General features: G+C 37.2%; 1 protein-coding gene across 22 annotated transcripts in view; it reads left to right on the forward strand.

Annotated features, from left to right (window-relative positions):
• Positions 1–19020, forward strand: part of NRXN3 (neurexin 3) — a 1686346-nt gene that overhangs the window by 1629699 nt on the left and 37627 nt on the right. For 15 of the 22 annotated variants that reach the window (XR_003435587.1, XR_003435591.1, XR_003435588.1 and 12 more), the window contains one exon: positions 5279–5357. Coding sequence is in view for 18 of the 22 variants with exons in the window: in XM_027120199.1 (XP_026976000.1) it covers positions 5279–5357 (79 nt within the window). In the remaining 4 variants the exon portion in view is untranslated. Of the gene's footprint in view, positions 1–5278; positions 5367–19020 lie in introns of all 22 variants that reach the window. The other 7 variants (XR_003435589.1, XM_027120200.1, XM_027120198.1 and 4 more) reach the window with 1 other exon arrangement.

Genomic DNA, 19020 nt, shown 5'->3' on the forward strand with positions numbered 1-19020 from the left:
CCCTTATCACCTTATGCTTACTCTTGTCATAGCATTCAGTTTACTGTGTCAAGTTTGTCTGTGGACCAGACAGCCTCTTCAGAGACTGTGAATTCCCAGCGCAAAAGAACTGTTTTTATCTATCACTTTATCCCTCCTGACTGTTACAAGGCTGGACACAGGCATTCAATAAATATTTATTATGCATGAATGAATGAACAAAGCACCTTGATGATATAGTTCCATATCACTGATGGTTGACTTAGTCACTTAGCCACTAAAGAACTGTTTGGTTGGGGAGTGGTTATGGGTCTTCTATTCTTCATTGAATGACTTGTAGATGATGTTGGTATTTGACATATGGGAACCACAGTATCTAAACACTTTAAGCTTAGCCATTAGGAATTGTAGACCTTTAGACAATCATTTTGAGGGGAAAAAAGTTAAGATGACATGGAAGGCAACTTGATGAACATTCCTCACATAACTATATGAATAGAGAAATTTCCTAAGGCAATGCTGCTACTCGAAGGAGCGTGGGTGGTGAACAGTTAAAACAGCAGATGTCACTACAAATGTCTGTACCCTTGGTTATTATGAGTTCTGAAAGAGTTAATATGTGATCACTGCTTAGCACAAAGGCTGAATATAGCAAGTGTTTAATGAGTGGTAAATTAGTAGGCATAATTCTAGGATTCAAATACCTTTTTCCTCTCAAAAGTACTAACTGCTCTTCTTTCTAAGGAATTATGAGTAATAATGAAAACTGGTTGTGATTGTAAGAAGATACATACACACACTCACAAACACACACACACAGACGCGCGCACACACACACAGCCTAGGGCTCCTGCATTTTATTTAAGGAAAAAAGTCCATAGATCCATTCTTCTCATGATAATTGTACCCCAAGTCTGTGAGATACTGCAGTAGTGAAGCATACTCCACGAGTCATGGGAACCAATAATCAGGGAAGTGTGCCTTTTCTTCCAAGGGTCAGAGTCAGACCCTGCATTTGCTTGTAATTGGGGAAGGGCACAGACAAGAAAAATTGAAAAGCTACTAAAAGAAAGCCTCGGGTTTTCTGAGAGTAATTTTGGATCAAATAATCATTACTTTAGGATATGATCCTAAGTGTATATCCAAAAACCTTGGTTTGTAATTTTTGTTGTTGTGTTTAGGTGGCAAGGACAGAAGTCATTTTTTAAAAATCCCTAAAAATAGTGATCTGAATCCTGAGCCCTTTGCAAATCAAAGCTTCTTGCTCCTGGCAGAGAAAGCATTTCTGAAACTACACAGTGTTTTGTGGCAGGCGTGGCTGTGTTAGATGCCAGGTTCTCCAGATAAACGTTGTTTACCATGTTGGGCCAAGAGAGGATTGAGATGTTTGTAATTGCTTTGGGCGTTTCATTGGCTGAATCTGTAAATGGTGATGGTGAAGTCTGAGGGACAGAAAGGAAGGGGCTGAATTCACAGAAGACCACACACAATGTTTGGATCCACAGCCACTGGAAACAGATCTTCCAATGGCTTTTTAAGCTCTCTTGGCATCTTCATGAGTATATTTTTCTTTATCTCTCTTCATGGCAGATCCAACCAGAAATGGTGTTTGTACCATTAAATGGAGGTAAGGAATTATCAGCAATGAAGAGCAGTTCTAATGGGGGATAAATCATTAAAGGTAGAGTGCATAGGCAGATAGCACATCTATTTAAATTAGGAGTGGCTCCCAGGCTCGACATTCCTGTTATTGATGGATTGATTGATTGAATTAGTTAGCTAGTTTTAGCTCATATTTAATGAGCATGTACCATATGCCAAGAACAGAGCTTCACTTTTAACAGTACACTTAAATCACATGCTCAGTCGATAACAAATCACTCTGTTTATCCCAATTTACAGATGAAAATAATTGAGGCCCGGAGAGGGGAAGGAACTGGCTTCCCCAGGTCACAGACCGTACGTTTAGGAGCTGGGATTCATAGCTGTGCTGTCTAGAGCCCAATCTTAATCACACTCTCTAGACTGTCATCTCATCTTCTTTGAGTCTAGTCACCATTTATAGGAGCTACTGGCAAAATGTGTTTCCGTTACCTGGGAGGAAACTTGTTCTCATCCATACTCATATTAAAAAAAAAAATCTCTGGTAAGTGAGGCACAAGGAGTGAGAACATGGGTGAGCATATGTTTGGGGCCTGCCAGGGGGATTAGGGGCTCATTTTGGGGACAGAAGTGGAGGTGGTTATGGGGGAGGGGAGTGGGGCTGGGGACAGTGTCACTCAAACCACAGAAGCGAGAACCTGTGAGGTATTAGAGGAGGCGGGGGAAGCTGAGGGGAAAATAGGAAATATCCTTTCCACCACAGAGCCTAGTACTTAATCTTAAAAAAGACAAAAAACCGAAAACAAAAACAAACAAACAAAAACCTTACCTTGTTTCTTTAGCCAATAAAAATTAAGATAATTCTAAGGATTAAGTAAAATCTTAATTCTCTTAAAAATTAAGATACTTTTTGGTATTAAGTTAAAGATTCCACTAATATGTTAATGCCTATTTTGGTTTCTATTGGAGTTATGCATTGTTTTTATACATTTGCTCAGTGACCTTTTTAAACTTCATTGCCTGGCCTTCAGTTCTTGAGACAAGCTCACTAGATTTTCATTAACTCACCAGTTTTCTAGGGATCAAAGCTAGTTAAGTCCTATATGGACCATTCTGTAAGGTCCTTATAATCAAGTCACTGACACTTAATTTTCGATTGATTACATTTTAGAAATGTATTCTCAACCTCTTTTTCATTACCAGCCTCTAAGAAGACTTTTAGACCTTTTCCTAATTGTCCTTCTCCATAAAATTTTAGTACCAGATATACTGTATATTCATTCTAGTACTGTGGCTCTCGGCTGATTACAAGCCATTTTCATATCTAAGATCCTCCCCCTTTTGCCCAAAACAATTATTGCTGGCTGGGGGAGGGGCATGGGTGGATATCATCCCCATAGAAAATGCATGCTTTAGAACAATCAAACAATAATCGTGGCCCTTCCCAAAACGGTGTTTGCCTCTTCTAATTGCTTCTGCATTTACACAGTTAATATTTATTCTCTTATCACCTCCCTTCCCTTAATGAGCGGAAGTGGACCCGTATTGGGCCCCATCATAGCAGGAAACTCCAAGAGAGTGAGCTCATGATCTCTCTAACACGAATAATGGTGCTCCAGGATACAGCTGCCAGCATCAGTTGTGGAAATGAAATGCACATTTCAGTAGTGTCTAGTTGACAATAAAAATAGTATGTTTGAAAAATCTTTTTCTATTGACTTTAAGGAGAAGCAGAGGTAGAAGTATCTCCCTGACAGGTATTGAATAAAGATCAATTACGTGGTTTAAGGCACCTCTCTGCCACTGTTAATTAAGCAAAATCCATTACCTAATGTGGTTTTTCTACTGTTCTTTGCTGTGTCCAGCAATTCTGTGCCTACTATGTCTGTTTCAAGAAGGATGTTGTCTGGAAACACTAAGCATATGGGTTGTCATGTGTATTCATTTGCTAGGGCTGCCATAACAAAGTACCATAGACAGGGTGGCTTAAACAACAGAAATTTATTTTCTCACAGTTCTAGAAGCTAAAATTCCGAGGTCAAGATGTCAGGGGTGTTGGTTTCTTCCGAGGCCTCTCCCCCTGGCTTGTAGATGGCTGTCTTCTCCCTGTGCCTTCACATGGCCTTCCCTATGTGTGTGTGTGTGTGTGTGTGTGTGTGTGTGTGTGTGTGTGTGATAATCTCATCTTTTTGTAAGGACAACAGTCATGTTGGATTTACGTACCCAAATGACCTCATTTTAACTTCATTACCTCTTCAAAGACCCCATCTCCACATACCAGTCACATTCTGAGGTACTGGGGGGTTAGAACTTCAACATATGAATTTGAGAGGGGGCACAGTTCAGTCCATAACATCGTGTAAGGAAGGGTATAAAGAAGCCTATGGGAGCTACAGATGCACACTTTGACTAAGATGTATCTATTCAAATCTTCACTATGATTTTTACTAGCTGTGGGTCCTTTAGCAACTTGCTTAACCTCTCTGAACTTCAGTTCCCTTTAAAAGTGTAATAATTATCCCTGTCCCAAAGGATCATTGTGAGAATTGTGTCTAATTCATTAGTAATAACTACAACTAATAAGCATATATACATGTCTAGCACAGCATCTGACTTGTAATTGCTTTTTCTCTTGAATATGGATCCAGGCTTCAATGCTTTGGGAATATTAAGACCGGCAAGTCAGTTAATATTATTAACATCAGGAAGGAGAAATCAATGAGCATTTGTTGAACAACTGCTATATATTGAGTACTCTTATGCACAGAGTAGGACAAAAGTTTGGTTTTTAGACAAGATCTGTAGCTTAATAATTGAGGGAATGATTGAAAGAGTATTTATTGTGTGTGTAGAATGTACCAGGTACAGAAAGTACTTTTCTCGTCTACTGTGTAGCAAGGGGCATTCTTACTGCCCACACCCACAGTCCCCTATATTTCTTGCAGCAGCAGATTCCCTGGCATTGGGGAATTTCTGCAGGATTCAATAGAAAAAAAAATTGTCTCAAATTGAATTACTTTTGCTGCAATCAAAATTTTTTCTGCTGTCTTCAGAAACAGCCTTACCTGTGTCCAGAGGCTGTCTTGTAGTGTCTGTCTGCTGGTCAACGTTACTAATTCAACTAACTGCAGCAATTACGTGAAGAATCGCTGATAGTGAGAGAAGCCATTATGCTATTCCCGAACAGACTGCATTCCACAGTGTTCATTAATTATGCCAGCCTATAGATTCACGACCACCAAATCATACACTTGAGACTGCACACCATATGTATTGAAACCCTCTCCAAGCTGCAGTGTAGTTCTTCTGTGCTGGCTTGCTCCCTTGTATTGCCACCATTTGCAATAGCCCTTCTCCTGCCCTTCTGATTCTCAAAATTGAAATTAAAGTCAGGATAGAGTCAGGCTGCACAATGTGATCTACAGGGATAGGATAGCCTTCAGCCTCCTCAGGCCACCTTGGGACACTCAGCTTTACATAGACCCACACAGGTTGTCTGGACCCAGAGCCATTCAAAGCTACACAGCAGTTAACATTCTCTACCCTACAGCATACCCTCTTTAGAGGAGAGAGACAGCAATGTTGATGGAGGCAGGACACAGTGATAAGTCTTTGATGCTTTTGCTTATTGGTTTCCTTATCTCTCTCTCTCCTCTCTCTTCCCCCTACCTCATTATGTTTTCTTTGACATGTGCAGCCAACGTCAGATGACCTTGTTTCATCTGCTGAATGTTCAAGTGATGACGAAGACTTCGTTGAATGTGAGCCGAGTACAGGTAGGTTAGGTCAGTCTTGTTTTGCTTGCTTTATTTTTTCATTTGCAAAAAACAATACATACGTATATGTGAATATACATGTGTTTTATATATATATATATTATAGTGTGTTAATGTGTGTATTTCCTGTATCTATATATGTATATAAATACATATATAAATATCAATCGAAAGCATCAAATCCCATGGAAGGAGCCATAAGGTCCCAGGGAAATTTAAAGTCACTTCCTTGACTAGCTAAAGAAAAGTCCATAAGACATAACTTGGAGCAATCAGACACCCAGATTAACCACCAAAGCAGCAAGTGTATAGCAGCCAGTGGCAGCTACGAAATTGACAGGGGGTGGGACACGAAGACTTCTATATTGGATTGACGTCAAAAAAACATAAAGCCAAAGTGGGGCCATAAAGATCATGTAAACCTCATGAACTGTTCTGACTCTAAGTGGCAAACGAAACAAAAACCAAAATCAAACAACCAAAAATAATTTTTTTCCATGGGATTTCAACAGCAGTTAGCATGGTATTATATTTATACTAATTTTGTTCATTGTGTGTTTAGAGAATTTGTGCAGCAATATAACATAGTAAACACAAAATTAGGACAGAACCATGCCATGTCAACGGCTGAGATGCTTCGAAATGTATCTACTGTGCTGAAGTTGAGAGTACTTTGGCAATTAGAAGCTTCAGTGTGTTCCCCATTTGCACCCAGATACATTTTGATGTTTTATGGTCTTTCTTTATAGTGAGCTATATATGATATAATGTCCAGCAGGCAACTGCAGTCCCTGATTATTTCCTATCAACTTTCCCAAGTCGTCTGTTTTGAGACTTGCTATAAGTTAAATATTTATATATATGTATATATATATATATATATAAAATAGAGAACAGATATCATCGAATTTCTGTGTATGTTTAATAGAGTTAAAAGCTGGAGTTGGGTTAGGATCTTATTTCTGTAAAGGCTAAGAGAAATAAATAGAATTTTCTAGTTGATTCTTTGGGTTGCTTTAATTTTTTTTCCTTTTCTTTAAAAATAAAGGAGAGCCATTAAACATTTCCTTTGTTAATTCTAGAGAAATTTAAGATTCATTAAAAAAATGAGTATAACAAAAGTGAAAATCTTCCATTTGTTACCCTAAAATTATTTACAATTTTCCGATTTTGTGGAAGCCTGACTGCTTGGTATCTTGCAAATGGCTTTGGATCCAGGAAGTTCTGTGGGTTCCTGTTCTTAGCATTACATAGGGATGTGTCAATAATTTGCAGGGCCTTTCCATTCTGGAGTGTGATCTGTTCCTTTGGTCGCTCAGCTGTGTGGAAGGAAAGTAACTTTGACGTGGCTGGTCAGATATTTTTTCAGATTATTGGGTCATAATCTCAGTGTTCTAAGTGAGGTTTTAACTCTAAAGGGAAGATATGTCTAATCTATACCAGAACGTGGGCAACAAATTTTCGTTAATTAAATAATTGATTTATTCATTCATCTAATAAATATTTCTGAGCCCTCAGGCAGGATACAGTGTATCTCTAGATTTGAATCCTTCCTTTTCTAATAGTTTGCACAAATGAGCTGTTGGAAAATAGAATGTGGAACTTTATTATCTAACTTACCTCTCCAACAGAATTCAGTTCAACAAATATTTTTTGAGGGTCAGTTGTGTATGTTAGGTATGTGCTACATATTAAGGAGTCAGATATGAATAGGGCATGATCTCCAAGATGCAGGTTAAATTCACTGATTTTGTGGTCAATAATTTAAGATACCTAGATTTCAATTTGGATTCTCTGTGTATCCTTTCTCTGGTTTTCTTGCTTTCATAGCAGTGATATCTGTATATATGTAACAATGTTTATCAAATCTCTGGATATTAAGTCTTATAAAAATCTAGGCTTGATCATTCTCAATTATCACCACTGTCTTCCCCTACTACCTCCCCCTCCTACACACCGTCATCTCCATAGCAACCTCCATAAGAAGACAGAGGGCTTTTCTAGATCTCTGATTCACAAGGTCTATGGCTCCCCAGGTTGTGGGTATGTTACCATTTGGTGTTGAACATAAACAGGCCCAAACTTGAAAAGCCCCAGACCGAGTCCATTTGCTTTTCAGTGACTGCACAGGTGCTTCATCTGATTCAAAAGCAGAGGACAGAAATTCAATGCCAGCATTTCTTGAGTGATATAATTACATGGGGCGGGTGGGGGAATAACAACAGTTTTTAAAACAATCTGTTGTGTTCTGCAAGGGAGCATGGGAGGGAATATATAAATAAAGCAAGTGACAGGATGCCCACTCCGAAGGAGCCAACACGTAACTCCAAGAGGCTGATATTGATCCCCTCTGCCTGGGATTATTTAACTCATCACATTTGAAGAATGAGCATTTCTTCTTTCTAAATTTACTCCATAAAGTATTCCTGATAAGTGATTCAGATGCACAGGGAAATATGTCAGAGGCATATTTAATGTAGGAAGGAGATAGATATACCTATTGATGCAGAGGTTTTGCCCAGGGAACCTGATTAGTACTGATGAAGATTACATGCTTAGAGCTGTCAAGTCCTTTTTTGCCTTGTATGAGAAATACCTCTATAGCCTTAAGATTTTCCAGAAATATTACAGATTAAAAATCAGAACCATCAACTCAGTTGTTTCTGGGGTTAAGTTTCACACTGCCTAAAGAGAGGTCTTCCGTGGCCCATGCAGCAGTGGACAACGGTGACATTTACACAACTTTGACATAAACTGTTAATCCTGAGATTCTATGTGAATATTGAGATTAAAATTCTAAGTTTAAACATTCTAATTCACTACCTCAGTTTCTAAAATTTTACTCTTTTCCGGGCCTGATGTTTGCTGGAAATACACTAAATTCGGCTAATCTTGTTCTGTCTTACTTGCAATTACCTTATCTTCTCTTACTTTGTTACCAAATTTATGATTTTCTAGGCTGTCTCAGTAGTAAGGTGTTTAACTTCTACAGGTTCTTTCCTGATTAATTTAGGTCCACTAGAAGCTCTTGCTTTTCATAAATTTGTATAAACTTTTCATAACTTTAGTATATGTTATATTCAACAACTTTTGTGTTCATGTGGGCATCAAATTTTAAATGAAATGATATTTCTTTGGGTTTCAAAGCTGCTGGTTTTGAGTCAGATGTAAGCAAATGACTTTTATACTCACAACCCACTTTGGCATTTAGGGATCACCCTGGTTTGGTGTAGCTTAGTCGTGTAGCTTAGTTCTTTAAGGACAACCTAAATTTTTTTAGAGTGTGGTTGATGATAGTTTAGAAACTTTTTACATCCAATGGATTTCAAGTTTTCTCTGTATATTTTTGCTGGAACATATGTAAATGAGATTTTTTTTAAAAAGCCTAAATCATGAGAGCAAGGCAAGAGTGAAAGCTCAATTAGTATTTGTTGACTGAATTTGTATGACTCTCAAAATACCTCATAATCTTAAATTAAAATTGGAGATTTTTCATACCTCTCAGTTCATCTCCCTTTAAACAGCTAAATAAAACCTGGTGAATTATTTTAAAATATATGATTTCATACAAGTATCGCCCTAACAAAATCCATGTTTCTTTAGCAAAAATAATTCTCTACCTTACCCTGTCCCTTCTTTTGCTGGGAACTAGATCATTTTGTAGTGAGTTGCATTTTCTGGACATTTGCTTTGAGAACTCAGAATTGAAATTGTGAACTATAAAGTCATAATTAATCCATCTGTATCAAATAAATATATTCAGAAGAATATTTGAATAACTGTTCACGTACATAAAGTTGAGGGTCAGGATTTTAACTTTCCTAATTTGTAAACATTGATTGTGTCCCCTACCAAAGAAGGAGGTGTCTATTTGGTATTTTAGACTTATGTCTTGGCATATAAACCTTTTTCTTCCCAACTACACTTCTATTGATGTTAAATTGTGCAGTAAATGCATATTTCATTGTCCTTCTTACCTCTTTGTAATCAACAACAGCAAATAGACAAGCTGGAGAGGATTCAAATAACCACTAGGAAATGAGATTCTCTCATGAGCTTGTGGAAGCCAAATAAAAATTAAGGTCTTTAGTAAGTTTACCTTCATGATCTAAAATGTGGGAATGGATTCTGAAATACAGATAAAGGGTTTCAATTCACTTTTCATTCCTTCTCTCTCCCTCCCCCCAACTCCTATGCCCAGTGTCTCCATCTTTCGGAAAAAAAAATAACATCAAAACTAATGTATTGTCAGATTCGCTTCTGTATATTTAAAAATTATCAATTGTCTGAATTTTATGTGGTCTGTGGTCTTAAGATTCTAAAAATCGTGGGGGCAGGGTTCACAGAGCAGAGGAGAAAAGTGAAAAAAAATGCCTTTTGCACCTGAGAAATGGGCATGGCAGTAATTAACAACTGTATTGATTCATCCAGCCATTATCTAGGGATACATTTTTCTGGGTGTCAATTAGCCGGGGTTTTTTGCCTCCACTTTTGTTAAGTGTCCTTGATCAAATCTCAAGGGACACCACTTGCACCAGAGGGCAGACAGTAAAAGGAAGTAAAGATGAAACACATCCATCTATCAATAGGACTGTGCTAAACAATTTATAATGGTTGGATTGAGGGAGATGTTTAAACGAATGGCAGTAATCTGAGATCACAAAATAATTACTATTCCCAGAGTGGTTCTCAGATGTATTTTTACTTCTCAAATCTACAGTCCTCACATTTGCATTTGGTGTTATTGCTACTTTGTTCCTCACACTAACATAATAGCCGACCCATTACGGTGAAATTTAAATTTGGCAAAACACCAAGAGCTTATCCCTGTTTATGTTCTCCAGGTAGAACTGGGTTCTTAGTCTTTATCAGTTTGAGATGCCTCAGTAAAGTATTTATAATATGAAAATCTGGCACTGAATTGTTAAAAGCCCAGCAAATCCTTAGAGTTTTTATTTGCTGGAACATTGCGGAGGACGCAGCTGAAGTGTTAAGACAATAATAATTTTCTAATAAAGGATAAGAAGAAAGAGAGCTTTATTTTTCAGAATCCATAGATGAAAAATAATAAGTGTGCTGATTATCGACCTTAAATATGATGTTGGTAATCTTAAGAGTTTATAGAAATGCATTTTGTCATTTGTGTCTCCAGCAAACTTGAGGTTAGCAGCTTGTATATTTTCATTACAAAGAAATAGATTTTGATTTAATTTTAGAAAGATTTTTCCATATGGAAACTCACGATTGGTAAATAGAATCATGTTTAAATAATCATCAGTCAAGTAACTATTCAGTGTATAGTTTAATAGTAAATGCCTAAATGAAGTGCCATAGGAATGTCTGAGTCACAGTGTCCAGAATTCACCTTGAATTTTAGCGTCCACCTAAAAACACTTTGAATAAAGGTATAATAGAAGTAATCTGAGAAATGTTTTAGCTTCGGAAAGAAGGATGTAAGTAGATGTAAATTTCATTAATTTAATTAATCATTATTGGCTGTGGACATGAGTAATTTTTACATTTGAGCTCTAATACACGTTCAGTGTACACAAAGCAAACAGTTATTCACATGTTTAGGTCTAGGCTAAATCCTACCAAGTTTTGAATTTCCTTCATTGATTTATAAATTAATAGAGTACATTCATGGGTTATAATGTTCCTAATTTAATGGTATAGTTTCTATCTTCATTCATTAACCCACTCAGTGATAAGTTACTTCACTTTTTTATAACCCACCTCCACCCCAGCCCAAGCTAATTTTTAAGTGACTGGAGCAAATATGTGGCCTTTAAATCCCTAATGATAAAATGCTTTGAAAATTAGAATAAGGATAGAAATATAAGTACAGGAAAATCAGCTAATTGGCTATTAGGCCATTGATAGTGCAGGCAGGGTGTGCATAAAATGTGGGTTGATCATTATCATAGATTTTATAACCAGAACAACGAATCTAATAACAAAAGTGGTGAAAATGAAAAAAATTCTATTCATCTCCATTACCCAAGATTTTCTGGTGATGTTGCGAAGAAGAGGGAATCAATAAGATCAGTGTGTAAGTATATACACTTCCAGTTGAAAGTTTAATAAATCACTTATTTATGCAACAGTTTTTAGTGACTACTATGTATAAACACTGGAGTAGGTTCTAGGAAATTAAAAACAAGATGAGACTCCTTCCAGGAGTTCATAGTCTATTAGGGAAGACAGATACAAAAATAAGGGGAATAAAAGGAAAGGAGGGATAAGAAGGGAAGAAACAATGTAGACAATGAATGGAAATGCCTAGAATATTATCAGAACTCAACTGGAAGGAGAGGTCTCTAATTCAGCAATTAGCCTACCCCGTCCAAGGACAGGCAAGAAAAACCACAGGCGATGCCGCCCAGTGGCAGAATCAATTAACCCCAGGGAGCATTCTTCCATATCTTAGTTTGGGGGCACAGAATTTCTGATTCGTTATGGTTGAAAAATTAGTACTGCACATATACAGTATGGCCTAGGGCCAGGGCTTCTTAGGTAATAGGTTAATAAGGATGGGCGTGTTGAAGGGAGAATTTCCAGCCAGACTTCCTGATTTCAAACGCTATGAGAACTTCCTGATTTCAAATGCCAGTGCAAGTAGTTGTTAAGGAGTGAGCTTAATGAAATCATTAAGCAAGTCCCCACACCCGAGAAAAATTAATAAATAAAGAGGGATTGGGTTTTAAAAGAGAGGCTTTTATGTGTTTTCTTTTATTCTTTTTGTTCTGTATTTTTTCTCCCATAAGCCCCAATATATATACTGTGTGTACATATATATATTTATGTATGTGTGTATACTAAATATATAGAGCCTATTATTCCATATATATATAGACACAGTATAAATGATATTAGAATAATGTAAACAGAGATTAACAACAGCCCCTGCCATCAGCCATGTGTTTACACAGAAATTCATACCATCATTCTTACATCAGCCAACATAGACATGCATGATACTGTTTTAACTTGGTGGAAAAGCATGTTAACTTTTCTTTAGGTTTTGTTGTTTTCTTTATCATAATTATAATGATGATTCCATAACTCAATTATCCTTGGGAGGGGTAGAGAGAAAAAATTATACAGATATATCTATCCATATACACACATTCCTGTGTATATATATAAATAGATATATACTTTGTATATATTTGAAAAACATTTTCTGTTGTTTTACCTCATCTTGTGCCGCATGAATTTTTGGTGGTTCAGTTTATTTTGTTTTGATTCGTATTTAGTGTTTTGGTCATTATGGCTATTTTTAACTCATTGCTATACTTTTTTGAGTCATTATTTTTTAAATACTGAGAGATATATAGATATACAAATCAACCAAGGCAACAAAATCTTTTCTTGCCATCCTAATTTCAGATTTCTCCCCCTTCAGCATATCCCTCCAGTATTTATGCTCAAAACAAAACAAACACCAACAAAATCCAAGAAAGTTGTGTACAAACGAATGAAGTACTTTGTTTTCCTCTTCTTCCTCCTATATATTTTTTATTTAAATTTTCTCCTTTCCCCTTTTTATTTTTCCTTATATCTGCACAGGCCACTTGTCTTTACTCTCCCCTTTATGACAATGCATTTCATTGAAAAAAAAGGACGAATGAGCCAGAAAAAAAATAATAGTAATAAATGAAAAACATGCAGAAAGAACAGAGAAACACATCCCTCTCCACAAATTTCAGATGGCATAAAAAGAATTTTATTGCAGATATAGACTATTTGTTGTATCTTTTATTTCTGGACGAGCTCAGGATCATTGTGTGGCATGCAGTGAGAGTTTTCTAGCTAATCAACTAACCATGGCCTCCATCACCAGTGCATGGGCTATAATAACGCCATCTCGTGTTTCATCCAAGTGATACATCCGGGCTAACCCAGCCAGTCCCGTGTATGAGTTGTGGGGATAACTTTCTTTTGTAGTTATAATTTCATGGGTTCTCATCTTTATTATTATTTCCACGGGATCACGGCAGCCCCAAGAGCTGCCCTCGCAGCATCTCTGTGTGGTTTTGTCCTTGTGCTTGCTTTCCTTGGTACAGCAGTCAAGCATGGGTTTCATCTGGCACATCTGTCTTGCCATCTTGTCTTGGAGTCCACTGTCTTGGTGTCGTTCTGTGATTCTGTTCTCTGTTTGTAATATGTGGTTTGAAATCCTCTCCCTTTATTTCTCACTCCCCTATCATTTCTCTTTTTAACCTTACCCTTAGGGAACTTCACAAAGAAGCAAAACAAATTTTCAGTCGAATTGTAAGGCTGATAACTGGTTTGCATCTGGAGGTCATAAGTTGCACTTCTTACCTGGCTAAGGAGGCAAAACTTACTGTGGAAAATTACTAATGATAATAGCTAAACAGGCTCCCCATCAGCAACAATAAGAAACCCTTGTTGATTTCTTTGGCATGATTAAATGGGCTTACTGCTACAGGGATTTCATGTAAGAGCTAATTTCCAAGGAGTTTTCCCATAGATTATCAATCTTCTAGTTAGACATTTTCTTCAGGAACAGATCAACAGAAAATTTTTTCAGAAGACATTAGTGAGGAGTGTCATCGTTTCTGCTGTATAGAGCAGTGTCTGTTCCTGAATTGGAGAGGAATTTGTGGAAATACGAATGTGTTTTATTATAAAATTTATTTGTTTATGTATTTTAACCTAAAATATAAATGGGTTTGGCAAGGGAAAGGAAAAAAAAAAAGCTTTTTAACTCACTGGTTCTACCTCATGCATATTTCAAGGTAAGATTATCTTTTGATCTTTCTGAGTCAAATGATACATATTTTATTTTTTAATTCATGGAAGCATTAGAGAGCCAACACTTTGACTTAGACCTAAATTCTTTTTTTTTTCTCTTTTCAAAGAATAAGACATACACAATAACTTTAGTTCTGAGAATTGAGTTTGAATTTCTTGAGAGAAAGGTGGAAGACAGTGCCCAGTTAATTATTCAGACGCTGGATTATACTGTGATTACCCAGGAAATTTGCCGCATAACTTGGAGTGATTTGGTTTGTTTGATACTTATAGTATGAAAATGAATTTCTGTAACAAATTCAACCTCCTTATCCATCATAAAGGTTGAACAAGAGAGTATAAAATAGGTCTGAAATGAATTGATAGATTGATTTTTGAAATAGGATCTTAAGATTAAAAAGTGCAAATGTTTAACCTGGGGAAGAGAAAGCGTTTCAAGGCAGATGGTTTTACGATGAGATGTTTCTGTCATGTCAATGTAGCTCTTTGCTCTTCTTAAGGGTACAGGGGAAGAGCACAGGAAGAGGAAATTTGTGGCGTCTATGGACTAAGAACTTTATAATGAAGGAAGGAGGGAGAGAGTGAAGGAGGAAGAGAGAGAGGGCAGATAAGGGAGGAGGGAGGGAAAGCTGGAGGAGGGAGGGGGTATTCCTGATGAGTCAGGTATAGTAGCTTGCTGATAAATGATAAGAACGAGCACACACATAGACACACACAGCCTTAATCTGTAGTGTGCGACAGTTTCTATAGTATAAAATATTCCCTCTGTGGCTGATTTGAAGCCACAGATATGACAATATTAAACTCCGAATTGGGAAGTAATGCTCATGAGCACACGATTATACACTTTTTTCACCATACAGATACCATGGATATCAATGGACTTGAGTTTTAAGCTTTTATTACCTTTGTTTTTAATAGATTGTATTCATATGTGTGTGTGTGTATATATATATGTGTGTGTGTGTGTGTGTGTGTATATATATATATATATATATATATATATATATATATATATATATCTTTGATAATGGCTATGTTTAACAACCAACTTGGAAAATTCCTGAAAATGTAGCAGTCAGCTATCATGAGCTGGCTCTGGCATGTCACTGGCCAAGGTGCTACACTGTGCCGGGTGCATTCAAACATGGTATTTTATTTAAAACTCATTTTCACTTATTATGATGTAGAAACTGTTGTGGCCATCTTACAATTGAGAAAATCAGGACTCAGAAAGTTTGCTTTTCCAAGGTCACATGCCTGCACATAGTGGCAGAGGTAAGGTTCAAACCCAAATCTGTTTGAAAATAGGTAACTCTTATTTCTACTGCAGTGTGCACAGAGGATTGGGCTTAAACACTTACCAGAGCACTGCATTTTAGAACTATGACATGCTCATTTGTGGAACTTTCACTAATTTTGTTTCCCCAAAATAGAGTCGCCAAAAATTCCTCCCTTAGTAACATGAAGATGAACAGGATATTTCTTAGGTTTCCAAATTTTGTTTCTCGAGCTTTGGAAAGACTATAATAGCTGCATTTCTTAGCACATAATTATAATATTCAACATGATTCCATTACTCAGTTGTTATGTTTTTGTAACTTTTAAAACATAATGGACTTTATTTAGTTCATTTACTTGATGCACGTTAATTAACCAACTTCACAGTGAAATATGTCAGTGCCCTTTACTTCCACATTTTCCCATAAAACTAGTACATTAATACTTAAAACAGCATGAGAACCATCGTATTGCAGAAAATGACTGCAACTTAAAAAAATAATTTTACTGTTAGATACTTAATCATTGCTTTGTGAAAGAGTTTGAGAAATCTGGGAATTAAAAAGGAAAGTGCGGATCTTGCCCTTCTACTTTGACAAGATACAGCCTCTGACTGAGTTGCTGATGGTACAATATTTTACTTTGATTTAATGTCAGCTTTAGCTGCCCCTGTGGTCCACTTTCAGTGACAGCACACATAGTATTGAATAAAGCCCCTTGAAGTGATTTCTAGGCCTTCATCTGTAAGTTTTCCGCTGCAACATCTTTGTTCCTTCATTCAGTAAATATTCATTGAGCATTTACTATATGCAGGTATAGTTCTAAATACGTTACATTGTTAACTCCCTTAATCCTCATAACAATCCCCTGAGGGGCTTTATCATCATCTCCGTTTTAAAGATGAGTAAACTGAGGCACAGAGGAGCCAAAAGATGGTCCCGAGGTCACACAGCAAGGAAGTAGGAGAAATGGGATTTAAACCCAAGACAGTGGGGCCCTGAGCCCACACAGGAATCACCATGTTATACAGTCTCATTATATAGTATTCTCCATTGACCCATATATATAAATAGCTACCTGCCTCTTTGATAATAATGAAAGAAGGTTTGTGTATTGAGTATATTAAATGATTGGGAAATACTTGTTAGATGGATTCATTACTGTGTATCTGAAAGGCTTTGAAAACCTTGGTTGATAGGGGTTATGAAATTGTTTAGCTATGATTTATCCAAACAGCTGTGATTTAAACAACTTACTGTGGCTTCCTGCAAGGTGGAATGGTTCCAGTATTCAGGATGAAAACCATCACTTACGTGAGGTTAGTCCCTCTTGATGTCACCTGTGTAACTGTGCACTGGGGACTTCTAGCTCACTGCTCATCAGCAGACCTGTTTAGAACATATGATCAGGTAACAGCCACCTTTAACTGATGTTAGGATTCTAAGAATAGAGGCTCGTAGTGAGAGCTCTGGTGAGATGCTGAATTTTCTTCATTTCTGAGATAATTCTGTTCTTTGAACACAGTGTTTTAGATGTTACAGCTAATAGGCAGCAACAAAAGAAGTGAATATGTACCTGGGAGGATGCATTTCTTACCTTAGTCCCTTTCTGATATCTGTGTACTCTTGACATTTCTTAAATTCCTGCTCACGTGTTTATCTTCTCTTTCATTTTTCTCACTTCCTTGCATTATATGTCTCAAACTATAAAAAAGGAAAAATCAAAACAAAACCCCAAACCTTTTCTGGGCCCTTGAATTTTCTATGCAAGAAAAGAATCTTAAAGGATTTATTAAGGACTAAAACTCACAATGAAATAGAAAGTACCTTTTTAAAGCTGGGTTTGCTTTTATTAGAATCTTTCCAAGGAAAGTATAGCTTGCTTAAGCATCTGAGGGTCTCATTACAAATTATATCCATCCTGACCAATCCGGAAGCCTAAACTGGGAAGTCTGTAGAGTTGAAAATGCTTGAGGACCCTCTGTTGTCGAATTCTTCTTTCATCTTAGCTTTGAAGCAGATACCCCCGTTTTACTAAAAGATCATGGCAATATTATATTGCTAAGGATTCCGATTTTTCTGACTAATCACTCAGAGCAAAAGCCAATAAAGAGCCAGAGAGTAAACATTTTAGACTTTGGGCGTCTCACAATCCCTGTCATAACTACTCAGCTCTGTTGTCGTAACACAAAGGCGGCCATAGACAATACATAAATGAAGGATTATGGCTGTGATTCCATCTAACTTGATTTTAAAAAGCAGGCATCAAGCTGGATTTCGGTCTACTGACCCCTGATCTAGAGAAATCTGATAGGTTAGGAATTTGTGGTCATTTTCTTTTTTTAAAAGATGAATCCTTCTTGCCCATTTTATAGTCAATCTTAATAAACATTTGTTGAGTTCCCCACTAAGCACGTGAGACCACATAGGATGTGGAAGGACATTGGAAGCTCATTTCTCACCATTGTTTTGAATATGCACATTATCTCATATATGAAACTTGATAAAAAGCAAACGTACAAAACCAGGGTCCCCTACCCACAGCACGCACACTGCCTTTTTTGTAAGCGCTTGATTTTTCACCCTTCCTTTTGCACGTCTGTCTTTTGTACTCTGTGCCTCCGCTGGGGTGTGGGCTGTGTCCTCCCTGCTTTCAGACCTCTTCTGCAGTCGTTTCTTTGAACTCCAGCCCACATACTGTGTCACATCCCAGTAATTCTTCCCCAAACCTTGGCTGTGGGTTATTGAGCTGACAAATGTCTAAATGACTGAGATACGATATTTGCAACCTGCTGAGAACCTCCTCTTTTCCTGTACTTTTTGATTTGTAGCTTTATAAGTCTTGTGGGGAAAGTGAGAAAAACATTCTTGGTGACACAGGCAGTGAATGAGGAGAACAGAATTGAAGGGGCACAATATATAGGACTCCTTCCTGCACTGCAGGCAAAAGCATTTATTTATATCTTAGTCCTCTGAATGTCGGAGGCAAAGGATTATTCAGTAGGGTGCAGGATGCAGCATCCAATATCCTGAGGAGAAGAATGTGTTCTACCACCTGGCAACAGATTAGACAGGAGCAGGCTATGAAAATACAGGTACAAGGCCACATTTAGTGTTACTGCGGAAGTGGCGTCTGTTACTTTAGGATTGACTCCATAAATTAATGCTTAGTCCCTTTAGCATCTTTAACATTAGAAATCTGCGGAAAAGAAATACAAAAGACTCGTATAAGAACAACATCAAGTAAACTATGAAACCAGATCCTAATGTATCCCAACCCCAGAGGGAGCATAACATTAACTTTTGGGAGCCAGAATGCTAAGTAATGACATTATGAGCTTTCTCCATTAGCAAGGCCCCTTGTTGTGGTATTGTGCCTGGCGTTGTGAGGTTCTGAGCTATGACTCAAAAAGAAAGCAAAAAAAGAAATGCAGAGATGATGCAGGAAAGGAAGAAAGACGGCGCCATTAGGAGGGACTTTGGGGGCAGGAGGTACACGGGTTGACTTTTAAAACAACATAATTTAGAATTAGTGTTTTAAAAGCTTCTGAGATCAAAGGGATAATAGAAAACAAGAGTAAAACAAGGGTAAATTAAGCACT

Source organism: Aethalodelphis obliquidens, unplaced genomic scaffold (genome assembly GCF_003676395.1).
Source record: "Aethalodelphis obliquidens isolate GAN/ISIS:26980383/991018 unplaced genomic scaffold, ASM367639v1 scaffold21, whole genome shotgun sequence".
In the NCBI taxonomy this organism is placed as follows: Eukaryota; Metazoa; Chordata; class Mammalia; order Artiodactyla; family Delphinidae; genus Aethalodelphis; species Aethalodelphis obliquidens.